Source organism: Sphaerodactylus townsendi, linkage group LG12 (genome assembly GCF_021028975.2).
Source record: "Sphaerodactylus townsendi isolate TG3544 linkage group LG12, MPM_Stown_v2.3, whole genome shotgun sequence".
NCBI classification, from domain to species: Eukaryota; Metazoa; Chordata; class Lepidosauria; order Squamata; family Sphaerodactylidae; genus Sphaerodactylus; species Sphaerodactylus townsendi.
In genome coordinates, this window is record NC_059436.1 from 33375983 (window position 1) to 33395543 (window position 19561).

The 19561-nt window shown below is 45.5% G+C and overlaps 1 protein-coding gene across 1 annotated transcript; it reads left to right on the forward strand.

The window, feature by feature from the left end:
* Nucleotides 1-532: 532 nt before the first annotated feature.
* On the forward strand, nucleotides 533-19494 carry VAMP5 (vesicle associated membrane protein 5). The gene is made up of 3 exons (XM_048512721.1): nucleotides 533-888; nucleotides 12086-12223; nucleotides 14566-19494. Exons 1-3 carry the CDS (start codon nucleotides 886-888, stop codon nucleotides 14755-14757), a joined length of 333 nt encoding a protein of 110 aa, XP_048368678.1. The 5' UTR covers nucleotides 533-885; the 3' UTR covers nucleotides 14758-19494.
* Nucleotides 19495-19561: the final 67 nt, after the last annotated feature.

A 19561-nucleotide genomic window follows, 5' to 3' on the forward strand; every position in this document is an offset into this window, starting at 1 on the left:
CCCACTTTGGCTTCAGACTGCGAAGTCAGGGTCGTTGGTACCCAAACCAGCAGGGTTTGTTCATTCCTGTTTGTTCATTCTATCTTATAGAAGATTTCAAGATCCTTTCCTTTTTTGCAGGTGATGTACGCTAATGATGAAGTAGGAATTAACCTTTCATAGGAAAATTGGGTTTTAAGGAGGAAACTGAAGGAAGAGAAGGGCAGCGATGGAGCCACAGAAATGGCCAGGTAGGTGATTCTATGGGGAAGGCAGCCATGGAGAGTGGATGCGAATCCCCCCCCCCCCCAGCCCTGTGAGGCAGGCCGACTGGTCCATGGTTACTGACAGCCCGCTGGCATGCAGAGTGACCCCAAGCAACTCAAACCAATGGGATCCGTTTGGAGTAATTCGGCACAGGCTGACCCTGCCAGGGACCTTCCAGCTGGGCTGGGGGAAGCCGGGCCCTAAGTCCCGCACTCCCCTGCCTGCCCCCCTGGCAGCTCCGTGGCGTGGGCCCACCCCCCCTCCAGCCAGCCACGCCCAGGGGCTTGGGGCGCCTCGGGGCCGTGGGCCGTCCGTCCCCAGTGCTCTTGGCCCCGGCGCCGCTGAGCTCGGCGGAGGCTGTCTCAGCCAGGGGGCGAGGAAAGCGAAAGTTCGCCCAGGGCCGGGGCTTGAAGCCTCCTCGACGGAAGGAGCAGGGCGCTGGAGAGGGGACCTCCGGCCCGCTCGCTGCCTTTCTGGGACAGCCAGGCGCCTGCCTGCCTCTGGCCGGGCTGGGGGAGCTCGCGGGGGGAGAGCAGGAAGACGGCGGCGCCGCCAGCCCACAAGAGCCCCACGCCGGCTCCGACCCGTCCTGCCTTCGCGGAACCGAAGTGACTTCGGCGCCCACTCACAGTCCCGACCATGGTAAGGGAGGGCAGGCGCTGGACTGGCGGCGAGCGGCGGCAGGAATGCCCAACCGGTGCCGCGTTTTGCCCGCTGGCGGCTTGGATGAGACTGGGGCAGGCACAGGACAACCGCCAGGGGGCGCCCCGGGGGCAGCGCTGCAAGCTGGGGTGGGGTGGGGTGGGGGGGCTGTTGCCAATCCACCCGCCGGGAGACTGGAGGGGGAAAGTGCCCGCTTGCCAAGCGCTGAGCTGATGCGCGGGATCTGGACTCATCCAGGTGTTGGTGCACCAGTTGAATGAACACCCCATATCGACTGAATGGAGCCCTTTCCAGGGCCAGGGTCGCGTAAGCGACTGGAAAGGTGATCGACTGACTCCCTCCACTCCTGCCCTTTCCTGACCTTCGGGGTTCTTGATCTTCTCTTCCATGCCCTTGCCCTGGAGGAAGCATGTTCTCTGTCTTTCTCTTCTGCTGGGAAACCCCGGCAACACATGCCAGTGTGGTGACAGCCAGGGGGCAGGGACTTTTCCTGTCAACCCTCCCTTTGTCCGGGAAATGAGTACTTATTGGGGTCATCTGAGGAGGGGGAGGGGGCAAGGATAGGCTGCCCGGTTGTACCCCTTCTCAGGGACTACAGTCCATGAGGTTATCAACAGTACTGAGCCCTTTTGGGGTAAATGTGAAAATCTGCCTAAGTCTAGTGAAGAGGGTGTTTTTTGGCTCCAGGGTTTGACCATCCATTGGTAACCTCTGGGCACTCTCCTGCAGCTTATCAGCCTCAGCGCTGCTGTCCCTGTGCCTTCTGGACTTCAAGAATGTGCTCTGGCTCAGAACTAGACCTCTAGATTGTTTATTTTGACTGGCAGCCGTTCTGCCTGACCTCCTACTGAGATCCCTCTCCTGTTGAGACTCTTTTGAGAAGCTGAGGCTTTAACCTGGGACCTCTGTGGCTCTTTCGCATACGTCAGAATGGCTCAGATTCCAGAGCAGAAGTTGGGTCAAGGGTTGCAGTGAAGAAGAAAAAAGAGAATCCTTTGGCATCCAATCAACTTATTAGTTGGGGGAGAACCTTTTGCCTGTGTATTGTTGAAGGCTTTCATGGCCAGATTTAACTGATTGTTGTGGGTTTTCCAGGCTGTGTGGCCATGGTCAGGTAGATCTTGTTCCTAACATTTGACCTGCATCTGTGGCTGGCATCTTCAGAGGTGTATCACAGAGGGAAGTCTGTTATCTGGACACAGTGTTTAATAGACTTCTCTCTGTGCTATACCTCTGAAGATGCCCGCCACAGATGCAGGTGAAACGTTAGGAACAAGATCTACCAGACCACGGCCACACAGCCCAGAAAACCCACCACAACCAACCTTTTGCCTGTTAGAGCTCTCTGAATGGATCAAATGGTAGAGCAGTGGTGGGATTCAGCCGGTTTGCACCACTTTGGCAGAACTGGTTGTTAAAATGGTGCTGTAAACAACCAGTTGTTAAATTATTTGAATCCACCACTGACTGTGAGCCACAAAAACTTCCATCACAATAAATCAGTCAGTGGTTAAGATGCCACAAGATTCTTTTGATTTTTTTTAATCTTGTCTCAGAAATTCTTATAACACTGGTTCTCAAATTGTGATTCATTACTCTCTTGCAGGTTGGTTGCAAGGTCAGGAGTGAGGAAGAGGTTGAGCTGGGAGGGTTGATGGTAAATGCGTAAAATGACCCTGAGATCTAGCCTGTTGCTGAGTAATCCTGAATCTTTATAATCAGCAGAAGTGAAAACATAAAATACCCACTTGTTAGGAGTTAATGGATGTGAAATCCCTGTATTTCATGTTGAGGAGAGGGGAAATAACATAGAGTTTATTTGCAAGTGGGTCCAAAAAGGTACATTAAATTAGAAGTAGATCCCACTTAGAAAAGTTTGAGAACCACTGCCTTACAACAACCCTGTAGGGCAGGTCAGTGTTCTCTACAGATTGCAGATGGGGAGGGATTGAAACCAGCCATGTTGTGCGTTCATGGGAGTTGAATTTCATGGATGATCACTATTAGCTAGTAGGTGATACCTACTTTCGGTGACCTTTTAAAGATGATCTAGCTTTGAGAGCAAGGTGTACATCTCTGTAGAAGTTTGTATGTTAGCTTTCAGATGCAATATCTTGCAGTCTTGAAGGAAGGATGTGGGTTTTAGTTTCCTCTGCTACACATTCCAGTTTAATGCCACAAAAACAAAACAAAAGTCTTGTGGCACCTGAATTCATTAAAGCAAAGCCTTTGGGGCAGACTCCTCTGATGCACAGATGCTCACAGCCCATTCTCTATCAGTGCAATCCTTAGCTGGTTCTACTTGAAAGTAAGTCTCATTGTCTTCAATGGGGCTTACTCCCTGGAAAATGTTATTAAGATTGTAGTGCAATCCTAAACAGAATTATACTCTTCTAAGATAATTGAAGTCAGTGGGTTCAGAAGGGTGTAACTCTGTGTAGTATTGCACGGTTCATCTCTTTGTCTGTGTAAAATCAGTCTTGGCTAGTTGATTTTTAATGAGGCTGATGAAGATATGTATCTTTTCCATACACTTTCCTCTACAAACACAATACAGTGATAACTTTAATAAATTGTTGTACATTTTATGGTGCATGACACTTTCTATGCATCATCATATAGTAATTTTACAATCTCCTATACAATAAACTGGTATGATTACAGCTGGGATTCTGCAGTGGTTAGAGTTTAGAGAGTAACTGGAGACAGCTGCTGGAATTTGTTATTGTCTGTGGAGTTGAATTTTTTAAGTGACTCTTGCCCAAAAGAGCTGGGTGTAACTAGAAGCCAACATCCTTTAAAGCAGCATGATCAGGACTCACTATAACGTCCTAAGGACTTTCCGTCCTCTTTTTTTAAACACTGTCTGTCTGTCTGTCTGTCTGTCTGTCTGTCTGTCTGTCTGTCTGTCTGTCTGTCTGTCTGTCTAGATCTATCCAGATCTATCCAGACAGACAGACAGACATCTTACCATAAATAATTGGCTAAGGGTTCGAACGTCCAACAATGAACCCGTAGCCAATTATTTAAGACTAGCAGCAAAGCCCAGCAGCAAAGACTAGCAGCAAAGGTGGGCCCTAGGAAAGGGTGGAAGAGGAAGCAACTTCCCTTGCAATGGGCTTTAGTGGGGCTGTAGCACACCCTCCTTTGCTCCCAGCACAATGCTTATATATATAAACATTTATATATATATAAACATTTCGCTTAAGTAAGGGTTCTAGTGAACTCAAAAGTTTGCACATGTCATTTGGTTGGTCTTAATTAAAGGTACTGTGGAGATGGTATCAGGATCAAATCCCTACTATGTCATAGAAGCTATATGGCTGACCTTGAACCAGTGGTTTTCCCTCAACCTATCTCACATGGCTGTTGTTGTGAGAATAACTTGGAGGAGAGGAGAATGAAGCTGTAAGTTGCTTTGTGTTCTCAGGGAGAAAAGTGTGGCATAAATAGTGCAGCTGGAGCACTAAGACTGAGAGGGGAAGGGTTGCCTAAGGCCCTGGGGGATTGGATGCAGACTGCCTGGAGAAGGGGCAAATGCCGTCTCCCTCCTCTAAGCTTACTTCTGTAAAGACAATGGGCTTGTTCAGTACATATTTATTTAGTATATTTTTATCCCAGCCTTTCTCGTAGAAGCTCAGAGCAGCGTAAATTGGTCCCCTGCCTCCATTTTACATTCACATCAAACTGTGAGGTATGCCCCAGGTCACCCTGTGAGCTTTCATATTAGAGCGGGGGTTGGAAACCAGGTCTCTGAGATACCCGTCTGGCTCGCTAACTCTACACCAAACAGTCTCTGCCAAATGTGAGGGCTGGTGGTCTCAGGGGAATGAGAGATGTGATCTCTATGGGCCTATGAAGCTGCCTTATCCATGCATCTTCTCTGGCTGCCAGCTCCTCTTTAAGGTCTCTGGCGGAAGTCTTTCTATTTCTCTGATGCCCTTCTTGTCACTGGAGACTGAACCTGGAATCTCTTGCAAGCAACGCATGTGCTCTGCCAATCAGCCAGTCCCCTTCCTGGCCTCTTGTTTCTCTGCCTTGTCCTGGAATGGGTTGCTGGCCCGAATGCTTATTGGAGGGGCATTTAAACTGAGCAAATGACTATTAGATTAGGTTAGATTAGATATTTAATTTATATACCACCCTCCCCTGGAGGGCTCAGGGCAGTGCACAACACAATAAATTAACAATAACATAATAATACAGTAGGACTAAATGTAGTAACAATACCATTTACAATAGCCCTGACAATAAATCAACAATGCTCTTGAGACTTGTACGTGTTGCTCTGATTCTGTCCTTCTGGATTGCTTGTCTTAGGCTCAATACTTTGCACCCAAATCGCTTAACTGCATCTCTCATATTAATAATTTTGCACAGTTGTTTATTTATTTATTTGTTACTTTTGATATACCACCCCATCCCCTAAGCCTGGGCGCTGGGTGGTGAACAGATCAGTAAAAACACAGTTATGTTGAAAAATTCAATTAAAACTGTTCCAAAACAGACACTCCAACCTTAACTAAAAAAATCATTACAAATTCAGCATCGCAGCACTTCAGGGCGGCTACACAGTGAGTGTAAGCTCCAGAGATGGAATATGGAATACAGGGAATGGCACCCTCAATGGCTGACTGTGAGAGACTCATGGTTTGATTTATTTCAGACATTTATTAGCTGCACTAGGATATACCTGCAGCAATAGTACAACGAAGACACAAAGCAAATACATTAAACCCACAATCAGTCATGCTTTAAACCTATAAAACCGCACAAAAAAGCACAAAGCCAATTAAATATGTTCCCGTAGAAAGACTGGTGGCTGGACTTAGACTCGCAGTTTGGAGCTAGGTGTGAGCTGAATTGCCCAGGGAACCAAATCAAGAGTAGAAGCAGAAGAAAGAAGGATACGTTCCTATTGAAAGTTTTCAACTGGGACTTTTGTTTCATTTTCCCTGGAAATGTGTCCAGAGATCCTTTTGTATGTGTGTGTTAACTGCCGTCAAGTTGCTTCTGACTCACGGTGACTCTGTGAATCGATGTCTTGCAAACTGAGGGCCTGCAGCTTGCTTTATAAAGTCAATCCATCTCATAGGTCTTCCTCTTTTCCTGCTGCCTTCAACATTTCCTAGTATTATTGTCTTTTCTAGTGACTCTTGTCTTCTCATAATGTGACCAAAATATAATAGTCTTGGTCTAGTCATTTTAGCTGCTAGGGCCAGTTCGGGTTTGATTTGATCTAGAAACCATTTTTTGGCAGTCCACAGTATCCATAGCTGTAATAACAACAACGTGGATGCCTACTCAACTCCAGGGCAAAGGGAAGCATGGCTTATCAAGGAAACTGGTCTGTGAGTATGCAGGAGGTTGCGTTTGAGGTTTAGTGCCTTGATAGCTTCCCTGCATTAAAAAGAGTTTTGATTTGTGGAAGAACTATAAATGATTTGCTTATTTTTAGTTAATGCCAACACATAACACCTATAAGCACATAAGAATCTGTAGAATTTTTGTTGTGTTCTGTTTTGCATTTAGGCTGTTGGAAACCTTTTTCCTCAACTAGCTTCTTGACCTGTTTGTCATGTGAAATCTTTTTTTTTCAGCACTCCACATTAAATAAACAATAGGAGCTTGGCTAGCTGTAGTAAACATCTCCATCTGTTTGCAGATCCGTCCTGCCTGCCTGCAGGAAGTCCAACACTTGAACCACTAAATACTTCCTGGCACATTGGGAAATTTCTCCTAATGACTTTCCTCTCCTGTTGGCAAGCGAGATCTTGGGCCATCCAGAGGAGATCATCCAGGAGTCTTAGCACTCCCAACAGGAAATTTGTTTATAAAATATATGTGTGCATTCTCTGTAATGCACTAGGAGTGGCTTACAACATTCATATGATAAACGAATCCATAGACACAAATGAGAAACAGATACTAACATTTTTTGGACAAAACATTTGTTTATTTATTAAAACATAAAAACATAAGGAAGAGCCTGCTGGATCAGACCAGAGTCCACCTATCCAGCACTCTGCTACTCGTAGTGGCCCACCAGATGCCTTTGGGAGCTCACATGCAGGATGTGAAAGCAATGGCCTTTATTAAACTTATAGGCAACCCTTCCCCATTGGATGGGCTCATCATGGCTTACATGATGTCTTAGAACACAAGTTCCCTACCAAGTCCCAGTGCCCTTATTTTGTCTATCATTTGAGGTGGGGTGAGGAATGAAATAGTTGTAAGCATAGGACCACACAAGAAAGCAAAAATAACAAGAGAGGGGACCAGGGAGAACCAGCCAGCTGGAATACCATTGCATTCCATTTATGGTTGTGGAATACATAACCATAATAAAAGAATTGAAAACAATATCAGGCAGCAAACACAACGATAACAATAATAGACTCAACAATAAATAGTCTATATCTTTGTAGGGAGCAGGGAGATTAGCAAGTGCAAGTGATTCTTTCTAGGGAGAGGGATGTCGAAAAGAGACCCCAAGTTGATCTCAGTGGAGCAAAAGAAGGCAGCCCAGACTAAGGCTTCCTCAACCAGATGGAGAGAGGAGTGTACAGGAAAATATGTTTGTCAAGTGGATGGGAACCAGCTCATCCATAGAACAGACTGCATTCTTCATCCCAGCCCAAGAGGAAAGTTCAAGATGGATAGCCAAGATACTTTGTAGCAGCAAAATACAATCAGAGTTCAACACCACAAAATTTGTTCCAGTTTCTATCCCAGCATAAACTCACTTCATCAGATGCATTGGAGTGTTAATACAGCTGTCCAATGTATAAGCACACTAGGAAACTGGGGGGCGGGGGTGGTGGTTCAAAACAAGCACCAATCCAAAGAGAAATCAGTCCTTTCAGCCAAAAGATATATCATACAGATCTAGTTGGGATTCCCTGGCAAGCAGAGTCACAAGAGGTTATCCTCTCTCTCTTTCTGAGTCTCCGAAGAGAACTCTGCAAACAATAACTGCAAGGAGAAGCTAGCCAATTTCAGTTAACCTTCTTGCCACTTCTGGAAGCAAAGTGTGTGTGATTGACAAGAAAAAAGAGAAGAGGGTAGTGCACAACCATCTCTATGCTTCTGGGTAACATCTACCAAAGACCATGATGTGGTCTGTTGATATTGGACTAAGCAGACTTTGTGGGAAGCCTGCTCTGTGCTAAATGGCAGGATTTTGGGGTTTCTTGCTGTCATTTTCCATTAATTACAAACTGAAGTAGTGCAACTGGATCATCGTGCTGAGAAGGATCATTTCCATGTCAACATTTCTACATTTTCCTCACAAGTAAACTCAAACTTGTAACCAAAATAATGCTTGTGGTAGAGTGGGATGAGGTACTGAGGTTCAACAGGAGAGAGCTATAATTGTATTTCTTAATGCATTGTGGGCTTTGCTGTGGATGGGAACTTAAAAGTAAACAGTAGCATTCAAGATCAATTTGGCCAAGGCTGACTTAAAGTGTCAGATAACTTACTGGCAGAAGACTGCTCTCCTGCAAGACTTATTTTTTGGTGTCTGACTCCTTCCAAAAAAAAAGAAGATTTCCGGAGAGGGCAAGTAATCTCTTTACAGTGCAGACCTGTCTAAAAACTCATATCTTGATGATCCCCAACCAGAGAAAAAGACTTGTCAATCAACCAGCAGTGGCAGGCAGAACAGTGCCTTGAAATAGTGGTAGGCACTCCAGATCGAATGTCAAAAGTAATGCCGAGTCTGAGGAATTGACTGTCGGCACTTATGAGTGCCCCTCTCTACACATATGCAATAGTTCTATTTGCTACATTCAATAAAGCTGTACGTCTGGAATGGATGAAAAGATATGTGAGCAGATATTAACGCTATTGATTCCATACCAGACCTTCAAAGATCTTTGTGGAATTTTGGCTTTGTGGCTTATCACACAAATACAGAAGAAGAAGAGTTGGATTTCTCTCCTGTAAGGAGACTCAAAGGGGCTTTAAAACTCCTTACCCTTCCCCCCTCATAACAAACACCCTGTGAGGTAGATGGGGCTGAGAAAGCTCAGAAGAACTGTGACTAGCCCAAGGTCACCTAGCTGGCATATGTTGGAGTGCACAGGCTAATCTGAATTCTCCAGATAAACCTCCACAGCTCAAGCTGCAGAGCAGGGAATCAAACCCGATTCCTCCAGATTAGAGTACACCTGCTCTGACTTAACCAGTACGCCACTGCTGCTCTTTTATACTTATTCTGGAAACAAAACTGGTCACCCCCAAGCTTTGTTGCTTGTTTACTTTTTTTTGTTGCCAGCAGTGTGCATGACACTTTCCAGAGAATCTTACAATCAAGGTAATTACAATCTAAAATTTGAGGTGAGAATTAGGGAGGGAGGTGGAAGCAGGTGTACACTGGTGTTATGTTCATTTCTGTTAATGAATTTGGGGGAAGGAATGAATGGTTTGTGCCAGAAAGTTGGTTTCTTGTTCAAGGATCCTCTCAGTCATGGGGGGTGGGGGAAAAGCAGCATGAAATACCCTTTCAGGTACTGGCAGTGATGTATTCCATGCCGTTCATTCCTAGGTCAGCATCCTGTTCCTTGTGGGTTTGCATTCTTCAAATCTTTGATATTCTTCTGGAATGTTAAAGATTGCAGATCCCGTGGCTTCAAGCGGGGAGTCTCTTCCCTGAGCGCATCCATGTAGTTATATTCCACGTCCACCCTTTCTTGGAAGTTGTCCCTAGTGCTTGCTTGGCCTGAGATGAGAGATCAAGGCAGTTTGGTCGCCAGCCACCTCTGAGAAAAAAAGTGGCATTTAAAGTGACCCAGACTTTGTGCTCCGTGCTGTTTTTGGCTTGGCTTTCTGAAGAGGTTCCTCAGTAGTCAACCTATTCACCAGCAGGAAGCCAGCTATTTGGCTGATGGATTGGAATTTGATTTGAATCCTGTTTTCCCTCATGGAAAAATGATTCCTGTGGGGTGTTTGAATCACAGCAGGATAGGAAAAAAAATTCCAGGCCGACTTCCCTTTCTTCTGAATTGTGTTGCCTTTTCCTGAGGTGGCTGTCAGTGGGATAATTTTTGAACTTCCTACCTTCAAGGAAGGGGTTTTTTTGGGGGTATAAATTAGCCTGTCAAGGAATCCTTGAGCACAGGGCCAAAGCCTGCCTTCCTTGCTTCCAGATTTCCAGGAGTGGTTTCAAACGTGTTTCTGGAAAATCAGTGATCTCCTTGAAACCCACAAACAGAACTGCCTGTAATCTGTCACCAAGCCACTGGTTATTCCTGTATTTAATTCCCTACGAATTGTTAGAATCAGAAATTTGTACGCTGAATGAGAACACTTATTTTTTAAGTTTAGAAGTCTTAAATCATGTATAATGACCCCTGTCCTTAAATAAACAATATGCTTATTAAACAATCCCTTCATTTTTAGTGTAAAAGCGATGACTTTAGAGCAGTGGTAGGGAACCTGCGGCTCGAGAGCCGCATGCGGCTCTTCTGCCCTTGCACTGTGGCTCCATGAGCCAAGCCACCGACCCCATCCTTGCCCGCCCTGCAGGCAGCAGGGCAGGCACATCCATGCGCTTCTCAGAATGAGAAGAGTAAAAGGTAAAAAAAAACCTCTATGTATATATATAGTGTTATCTTTCTTTTAAACGTCGAAAATTATTTGCGGCTCCAAGTGTTTTCTTTTCCCGTGGAAAACGGGTCCAAATGGCTCTTTGAGTGTTAAAGGTTCCCTACCCCTGCTTTAGAGAAAGGACCAGGAGTAATTATGGCTGCCATCCTGAAAACAGTTTTCTGGGAGTAAGCCACATTGACTAAAAAAGGGGGCTTGCTTTTGATTAGACCTGTTCAGGATTGTGCCCATTGAGTATGAAAGCCGGAACTTCTAAACACTTTATGGTTTCTAAAACCTCCGAACAAATAACACACGTGCCGCCAGGTTGTTTGCTCTAGAAGGGAAATGAGAATGGTGTCTATTTTTTTAATGGAAAGTGGCAGACTGCTTCCCAATTCCTTGTCCGGCTGTGTGCTTTCTGAAGAGGCTCCTCAGCAGTCCACCTATTCAGCATCAGGAAGCCAGCAATTTGGCTGATGAAACCATGAAACTGGTTGTTGCAGCAAATTTACTTCCAACAGGTGTAGTAGTGCACCGCTGACCCAGCAGCACCGTGGTCGAGCGCTGGAACACCTACGCTCCTACGGCCTTCTGGTCGCACCGCACCCCCACTCCTCATCCCCCTATGAGTCACGGGTCATGAACTGTCTGGCTCAGTCACCGGGCGCAGGGACAATGGTCTTGCCCCCAGGTGAGGATTAGGCTCAGACGCTTACGCGCCTCTCCGCACGTAGCCAGGTGAGATCATGCATCACATGATGATCTCCCGACCTCCCGCTCTCCCGGAACTCCCTCCGTTCCTCCCTCCTACACGCCCCCCGATAGAATCACAATAAAAGGTGCCAGGAACCAGCACGCGGGAGACTCGCTAGGAACACGGACCTCCGCGCTCCCGCTGCTGGCGATCTCCACCAGATGTTATCTCCGCGTCTCGTCTCGTTCTTGCGCTGACCACGTGGGTCGACTTCCAACAGGTTCTCAGTTTCACAATGCAACTTGATTCACTTACTGACAATGTGAACGTAGATTCCGTTGTCTGCCCTTTTGTTTCAAAGTCTGAAAAGTTGCACATACCATTAACCAGTAAAATATACACTCATCCTTTCAGTTCAATATGCAAAAATGATTATAAATTGCTGATGAACTGCTTCAGGGATGGAGGAAAGATAATTTGGTGACATTGTGGGTTGCGGCCAATCAGAGTCACGCACAGCCTGTTTGTGCTGAAAACATACGGTCTCGGTGTCCCAGGCTTGAACCTATACAGGGTATAGTGTGCATACCTCCACAGCATCCTCATTGCTTAAATTATGTCTGCTTGCACATACTGTCAAAGGCTGCTCTGTTTGTTCCTGCTCACAGCCAAGCAGATTCCTGGTTCCACAAAGCAGTCCGCTGAAAAGGGCGACAGACCAATGACCCTGAGCTGCCCTCCCTCATTACTGCATAACTGGCCAAAGAGTTAATGATAACAACCATCTCTGGGCCATTGTGGTTTTGCACGCACATTCTGTCCTCGAGTGGCACTGGAGACTGAAATCCTGCTCCCTGAACCATCCTTTCTCTTTTCTTCTCGTTGCAGGGGGAAAACCATTTAGAGCAGTGCCAGAAGGAGACCGAGGAAGTGACTCAGATCATGTTGGAAAACTACAGCAAGGTGCTGGATCGTGATGGCAAACTGAGCGACCTGGATGAAAGAGCAGAGAAGCTCCGAAACGAGGTACTAGGATAGAGAGTGGGTGGGCTGGCATTCGACAGTGGCCGGTACGTAGCTGCTTTCAAAAACAGCATTGTGGCAGGTTGGTTGCCAGAACTCTCACCCACATCCCCAAAGAAAGCAGAAGTAGATAGACTTCGTATTTATTATTGGAGGCTTTCATGAGCGGAATCACTAGGGTATTGTGGGTTTTCCAGGTTGTACGCCCGTGTTCCAGTAGCATTTTCTCCTGACTTGGGAGAGACAAAGCAGAAGTATATCAGGGCATTCGAGTGGATGTCAAATACTTAGAGGTTGTGTAATGGCCAGAAAAGCCACTGATGCTCTCATTTCCCAGGCAATCAAAGGCAGAATATAAAAGGCAGAATATAAAAGCAAGAGCGATGCTTTTCTGTTCTGGTGAGTCTTTCTGTCCTGGTAGACTTAACTCCCTGTGCTGGGTTTCTGCTGACATTCTCAGTTTTTCCATCACTCATAAGATCTTTACATACATTTATATTAATTGCATTTGAAATTAGGGAATTTCCAGGTTTTCCCTTGACTCTGGGTTAAAAAAAAAAGGACAGAAGAGGAAACCACTCCAGGCTACAGGCTAACAAACCACAGATCCTCTGAAGACGCCAGCCACAGATGCAGGCGAAATGTCAGGAGAAAATGCTACTGGAACACAGCCATGCAGCCCGGAAAACCCACAACACCCTAGATGGTCTTCACTTCTCAAATAGTTTGCTTTTCCAAAGAGCCACAGTCCAAGAGGCACAAAACACTGTGGGTATTCTCCTTCCTTGGCAGGGGAAAATGGTGGTGAGTTACATCTGACTTAGGGTAACCCTGTAGGGTTTTCAAAGCAAAACATTGGCAGAGATTATTTGCTGTTGCCTGCCTCTGAGTAATGAATCTAGATTTCCTTCATGGTTTTCCTTAAATGTTAATCCAGACTGACCTTGATTAGCTTCTCAGATCTGAGTAGATCAGGCTATCCTGGATCATGCAGGTCAGGAATTCCTCTTCCTTACAAAGCCTGAAATAGCAGTTGGCAAGCTAGCAGGATTCTGGGGCTTGCTTGGGGGTTGTTTTGAGGAGAGGATTGAGCAGGCGCTAAAATGCTGTTCCAGACGAAGCTGCACTCTGCAGTCTTCAAAAAGGATGCATGCCTGTGATTATACTAGCATAATCTAGTTCTCTGCTAGTTAAGGAAATGGTAAAATATATACACTGTATTGCCTGCTCATGTTGTTCGGTGCCCTCCCTCACCTCCTTAGATTTCATCAGACACTGCTAGGGCAAAAAAAAAAAATTGAAGTCAGCACCAGCCGATCCTGTTTTGTAAGAAAGTTCTGTAAGAAAATTTAGGCAAATGGAGAGTATTTGCATAATCTTCCTTCCTTCTTTCCTTCTAGGCTTTCCTTCCTTCCAACAAAAATTATGTATTTAAACTAATGTCATGAACCGCAACAATAAAGCACAATTTAAAATGACATTATCATAAACAGTAGTCAGTAAAAACAATGTTCACCCAACCGCTATAGGCCTTTTAGAAAAGTCACAAGGACAGAGCAGCTAGACAGCTTGTCTTGCAGAATTTATTCTGGTTTTGCCAGGTGGGAGGGGAAGAAGAGTTTGGATTTATACTCCACTTTTCTCAACCATAAGGAGTCTCAAAGCGGCTTACAAACTCCTTCCCCTCATCAAAACAGACACTCTGTAAAGTGGGTAGGGCTGAGAGAGTTCTGAGAAAACTGTGACTAGTCCAAGATCACCCAGCAGGTGTCGTGTACAGGAGTGGGGAAACAAACCTGGCTCACCAGATTAGAGTCTGCTACTCATGTGGAGGAGTGGGGAATCAAACCCAGTTCTCCAGATTAGATCTACCACTCTTAACCACTACACTATGAAGGCACTAAAGCCTCACATTCTGACTCCTGGCAATAGTATTCAGCCACCCTTCTGGCTTGAGAGATTTCAATAGGTACCACCTATACTGTTTCAATCGCCTCATTGCAGCCATAACCACCATAAGCTTTTGGTTTTTTTGAGAAGTGGATATTGAAGTTTACAGGGCTAAAAAAGGTATTATGAGTGAGTTCCCCAATCTATTTCCCTAATCATTAATAGTGAGAACCTACTTTTAAAAAAATGGAAGTGGGAATGCTCAGTATGTCAGAGTCCTCACTAAACCAGGTTACAAATCTGCACATTCCCTTTAAAGGAGAATGGTAAATTGTCTGAGAATAGTGGGAAGTTTGCTGGGCCTAATTAATAGCATAGCTAGGAAGCTACTGGGATCTCAAGGCTGTAGAATATGCATTCTAATGGATATGTGTCCATTTGCTGTTTCCCTCTAGAGTTCTGCCTTCAGCAAGACCACACACCAGATAGCCTTACAGCAGCGCTGGAAGAACAGGAAATGCAAGATCATCCTGGCGGCTGTGGTGGTTGGGGCTATCCTCCTCATCCTGGCAATAGTTCTTGCCCTCAAGTTCGGCGGCTCTGGGAACGAGGAGCCTGCAGCAAAAGCCAGCACTGGTGGGGACTGAATGGGAACGGAGACAACTGGAGAATCTTCTCCACCAAACTCTGCCTTGACTCAGCGTGTTGATGCTACTTGGGGCTCCTATCAGAAATTTGTTGCAGCAGCAGCTTGTAGGGAAGCAAGAGCTGCAACTCTTGTAGTATTCAGTGTCCATGCACAAGTCATATGGCTCCAGCCAAGCAATATCTATGCTCAGCCCTGAATGGTGCAACATTGTGTGTTTGCAATCCTGTTTAGTGGCAAGCTGTGCCACACGTTGATCAAAAAGAAAGCCTTGCATTTCTACGTTCGGGTTTAAGGAGGGAGACAGACATGGTCCTCCTGTCTTTCACTCCTGAAAACCGACAGTAGATTTAGAGTGTAGATTGTCTACTTTTTATGACAGGGAAATGAGAGATAATTGCTTTTGGCAACTGAAAGTGAAGGATGGCAGAATAGATGATGAATGGGAGTGAGCCATAGAATTCCCATTAATTTCAATGGGACTTGTACCAGAAAGTTTTGCCTGGGATTGTGCCTCATGTTAATTAATGAGAGGGGAGGTGTCATTTAGTTTTTCTGAACAGAATGTTTTGAGCCTGCCCTGCTCTTTTTAATGCTCAACTACATCACCAATAGGGATATTTCTCTGCAAGTGGAAGCATGTATTCTGCTTCTCAATCATGAGATTAAGGAATAAGCCATTTTTTTCCAGTGATCTTAAGGAATTTCACAGATGGTCTTGAAGTTAGAAGTGTAGTAAATTATGCTGTAGCACAAAGTATGCCTACATTTCAAAGGACTGGATGCCATGTAGAACTTACGTGTACCATCCTTCAAACTTTCCTTTAGTCATGTATGCCTTTTTTAAAATGTGAAAGCTGACACCTCTTGAATAGGAATTAGTTTTGCTATTGTGCCTTGCTAGCAAAAGTAATTGGGACAAAATTCATATTTTCTTCAGTCTAAGCCAATGTTTTTCCAAGAGTTGTTTTTTAAAAATGTGCATATCCAAATATCCAGCTATTTTCATTAACTGGTTGTGGTGGGTTTTCTGGGCTGTGTGGCTGGCATCTTCAGAGGTGTATCACAGAGAAAAGTCTGTCTGAAACATCTGGCCCAGACAGAGAAACAGTCTTTTCTCTGTGAAACACCTCTGAAGATGCCAGCCACAGATGCAGGCGAAATGTTAGGAACAAGATCTACCAGACCACGGCCACACAGCCTGGAAAACCCACCACAACCAGTTGAATCCGGCTGTGAAAGCCTTCGACAATATATTAAGAACATAAGAACATTTTCATTAACATGTTCAACTTTTTAATTTACACATAACTGCCCATTTAGTATTTCCTCTAGAGTTCTGCCTTCAGATGTATCTTTTCTCTCTGATTTGAATATTTAGAAATGTACAAACCAGGACTATATCTTCCTATGCATAGATTTGGGTTGTTTAAAAACCATGGATTGCTCAGCCCTTGTGGTGAGAGGAATAAGTCTCCTCTTTGTTTTCATGGGTTTAATGCACAGTGCTCAGAAACCATGTGCTACATAAGGATAATTTTATAGGGAGATTACAACAGAACACTCTGGTGCTGACACAGCCAAAAGCACATCTAGCTGCCATACAGTTCTGCTCCTGTGTACTTGTGTCTGCCTCTGCTAATTTCATAAATACCTAGCTAAAAAAACTTCACATTTTAAAATAGGGTTGGCAAGAGCCCTATTCAGATATCTACTTTTTAAAAAACTGTATCTTTTAATTTATGAGCTATGAAAGTGTGGACTTGTTCAATAGATCATTCTTCCTGTACCTTTTTCAAGACCTATCTTTTGTGGCAAGTTCTATAAAAAGTAGATCGCTTTGTAATGAATGACTGATAGCTACAGATTGCTGCATCAACTGCGGAGTGATTGACAAAGTCAAAGAAGACCAGTAGGAGAAGACAGAGTCTCCTTCCAGGGTTAAAACACAAGCAGAGCAAGAAGTCTGCCAATAAGTGTAGGTCTGTGAAGGCTGATTTAAACATGATGCTGATGGATTTAACTTTGCACCACCGCAGACACCCTATGTCTTGTTCGAATTGGAGCACTGCACTGCTAGCATATCAGTGCAAAGCCTGCCTAGAATATGACTCTTTGGCATGCTATACTCTGTTCAACACAAAGATCTAAGTGTGGTCATGCGTGCTGTGGCAGGAGTTGCAGCATTCATGGCCACAGTTTAAAAGAGTATGGATTCTCTCTTGCTGCCAGAGATCCTTATTTAAGTGCCACTTTTGTAAAAAACAAAAAACAGCCTGCCCTGCACTAGGAAACACAGAACTTTGAAAAAGTAGCATTCATATTGCTCTGGGTGGCTATTAGCAAAACTCACCTTTTTGTAATGTGGAGCCTGCCATTTTCTTACCCGCGGCAGAACCCAGTGGAATATTCAACATAAAAATGATCCAGGAGGATGTGGTGAGTTAATTCCCACATCTCCTTGGTTGTTTATGTTGAACAGAGTACAACATTGCACTTGTAGCAGCTGATAGCCCAATTTAAATGAGACACTGGCCATTGGAACAATGTTAGTCTTGGACAGTGCAATCCAGAGGGAGAGGAAGCTGCACCGTGCCCAGGGACGGCACAGCAATGGCACAGCTAACTGCTTCCTAAGCAGTTAGCTGTGCTATGGCCAGAGGCTCAGGATCAGGAAAGAGCAAGATGCAGCTGGGGTGGGCAAGGCGAGGAACCAGGCAAATGAGAGGGGAAGGGATGGGCCCAATGTGGCTCCGAAGGAGGCCACCAGAGGATGGAGTGGGGGAATCCCCCCCAGGGGCAGGTATATCCTTAAAAAGCACAGGGGCTGGTGTCGGTGCAGGGGACAGCAAATGGGCCAATGGGGATCTAACCACCTCAAGGGATGGCGAAGGCAACCCCTCCGGACAAATCCAGAAGGCATGTTGGTGGGGAAAGAGGGGCTGATGCTGCAGGGGCCTGCAGAGAGCGGAATAGGGTGTCTAAGACCCCCTCCATCTGACCCAGCTCCTCAGCCAGCACCCACCCCATACCAAGCAAAGCTTCAAGGTGAGGCTTTTGAGAGAGTGGCGGACAGATGCTCCATCCAGTGATTCACCTGGGAGGCGGACTCCAGTCACTCATGACGCCCTCCAGGTGCTCCCACTCAGTGGACAACAGTGCTGGGAAGGACATCCCTGGGAGCAAGTGTTGGAGGGTGTTGTGGCAGTGGCAAGCAAGCCACACAACAGGCCACTCAGGCAGGGTGGGAGAGGGCATCCTCCCATAGGCAGAGTGCCCCTCAGGAGGAGAACTGTTTGGACAACTACCAATGATTTGCTGGAGTTTCTCTGGGGTCCATCTACTTTTGAACAGTGTAAAGGGACTACCTTGAAGGAAGGGGGCAAAAATATCTTCTAAGCTTGGAACTCCTGCTACCAGTAAAAGTTGTGCAGCTGATAATTGTTGGAATGAGTTGCTCTCTGGCAGGCCAAAAATTCTGTCAGAGAGTCCAGCCAAGGGGACTGGACATGAGAATTTGATTGTTCCCATGCCTGTGCAGGCGTCAGCCTTCCATCACTGTGGTTAGGGTTTCCAAGCTCAGATCATTCTGAGCCCACATGGACACACATGGCAACGTCAGAGCCCCCTCATGGATTTGGGCTCTCCTCTTGAATACTGTGGCTCTGGCCCTCATACCCCACTGCCTGGTGGCCAGGAATCCACTGGGAGTCCAGTCACAAGTCCAGGTCAACCTGGCCTTTTCATGACTCTCACTGTGCTTCCAAAGTCCATGGTTCCACATGCAAATTCTTGGGAGAGACATTGGAAGATTAGGGAGGGCTGGGGGAGCCCACGTGCCACGGCCACTCACCCAAAAGTGGCATTTATGTCAGTGCTGAGTTCACACTGCTATTGCAACACTTCCCACCAGCATCACATTTAAATTGCACCTGATTCTCAAACAGTGGGTTGAGGCAAGACCTGGCAGCTTCATCAGGTTACAAACTGATGTAACGGCTGGGCAGATAAAATTAGCAACTGCTAAAATTAGCAGCTGCCTGTTCATATGCATTCTCTTGTGGTGGCTCTCACAATATGGAATGGCCTGCCTGAGTCTTATCTGGAAGGTCCTGTGCTTATATTGGTGTGCAGAATGTACAAAGCAGATATGTTCAGGAGGGTATTCTTATAGAGGGAATAGGATGCCGTTAAAATGGATCAGCTGAGTAAGTTGCCTATGCAAATAGAGGTGGGAAATTCCTGGATATTTGGGGGGTGGAGCCTAGGAAGGGCAGTATTTGGAAGGAGGGGGACCTTAGCAGGGGGTCTTTAGCCTCCACTCTTCCAAGCAGCCATTTTTTCAGGGGATCTGATCTTTGTTGTCTAGAGATCAGCTGTAATTCCAGGAGATCTCCAGACCCCACTTGGATATCCTATCTATAAAGGATAACATTGTGATATCTTGCAATGTTTATTGTACATATCACCCCTTTTGCTGCAATTCTATTTGTTGACCTTTGTAACCATTTCTTCAGTATGAGACATCAAATCTGATAGCTTTTGCTTGCTTTAATTGTTCCCCAGTTCTTCAGCCCTGCCCCATTCCATTGTTTTGCTTATTGAAGATCTTTGTTGTTTGAATGGTTTTTTTCTTGTTTTGTAATCCACTTCAAGTCTCGGTGAGAATGACTGGCTAAAAATGAAGTTACTACTACTACTATTAAAGAGCGACCAGAAGGTAGCGAATAACAGCTAACAAAATATTGATGTATTTTCTTGGTTTTAAATTTTTTGGCGCCATTTGCGTAGGAACAGAAGGAAGA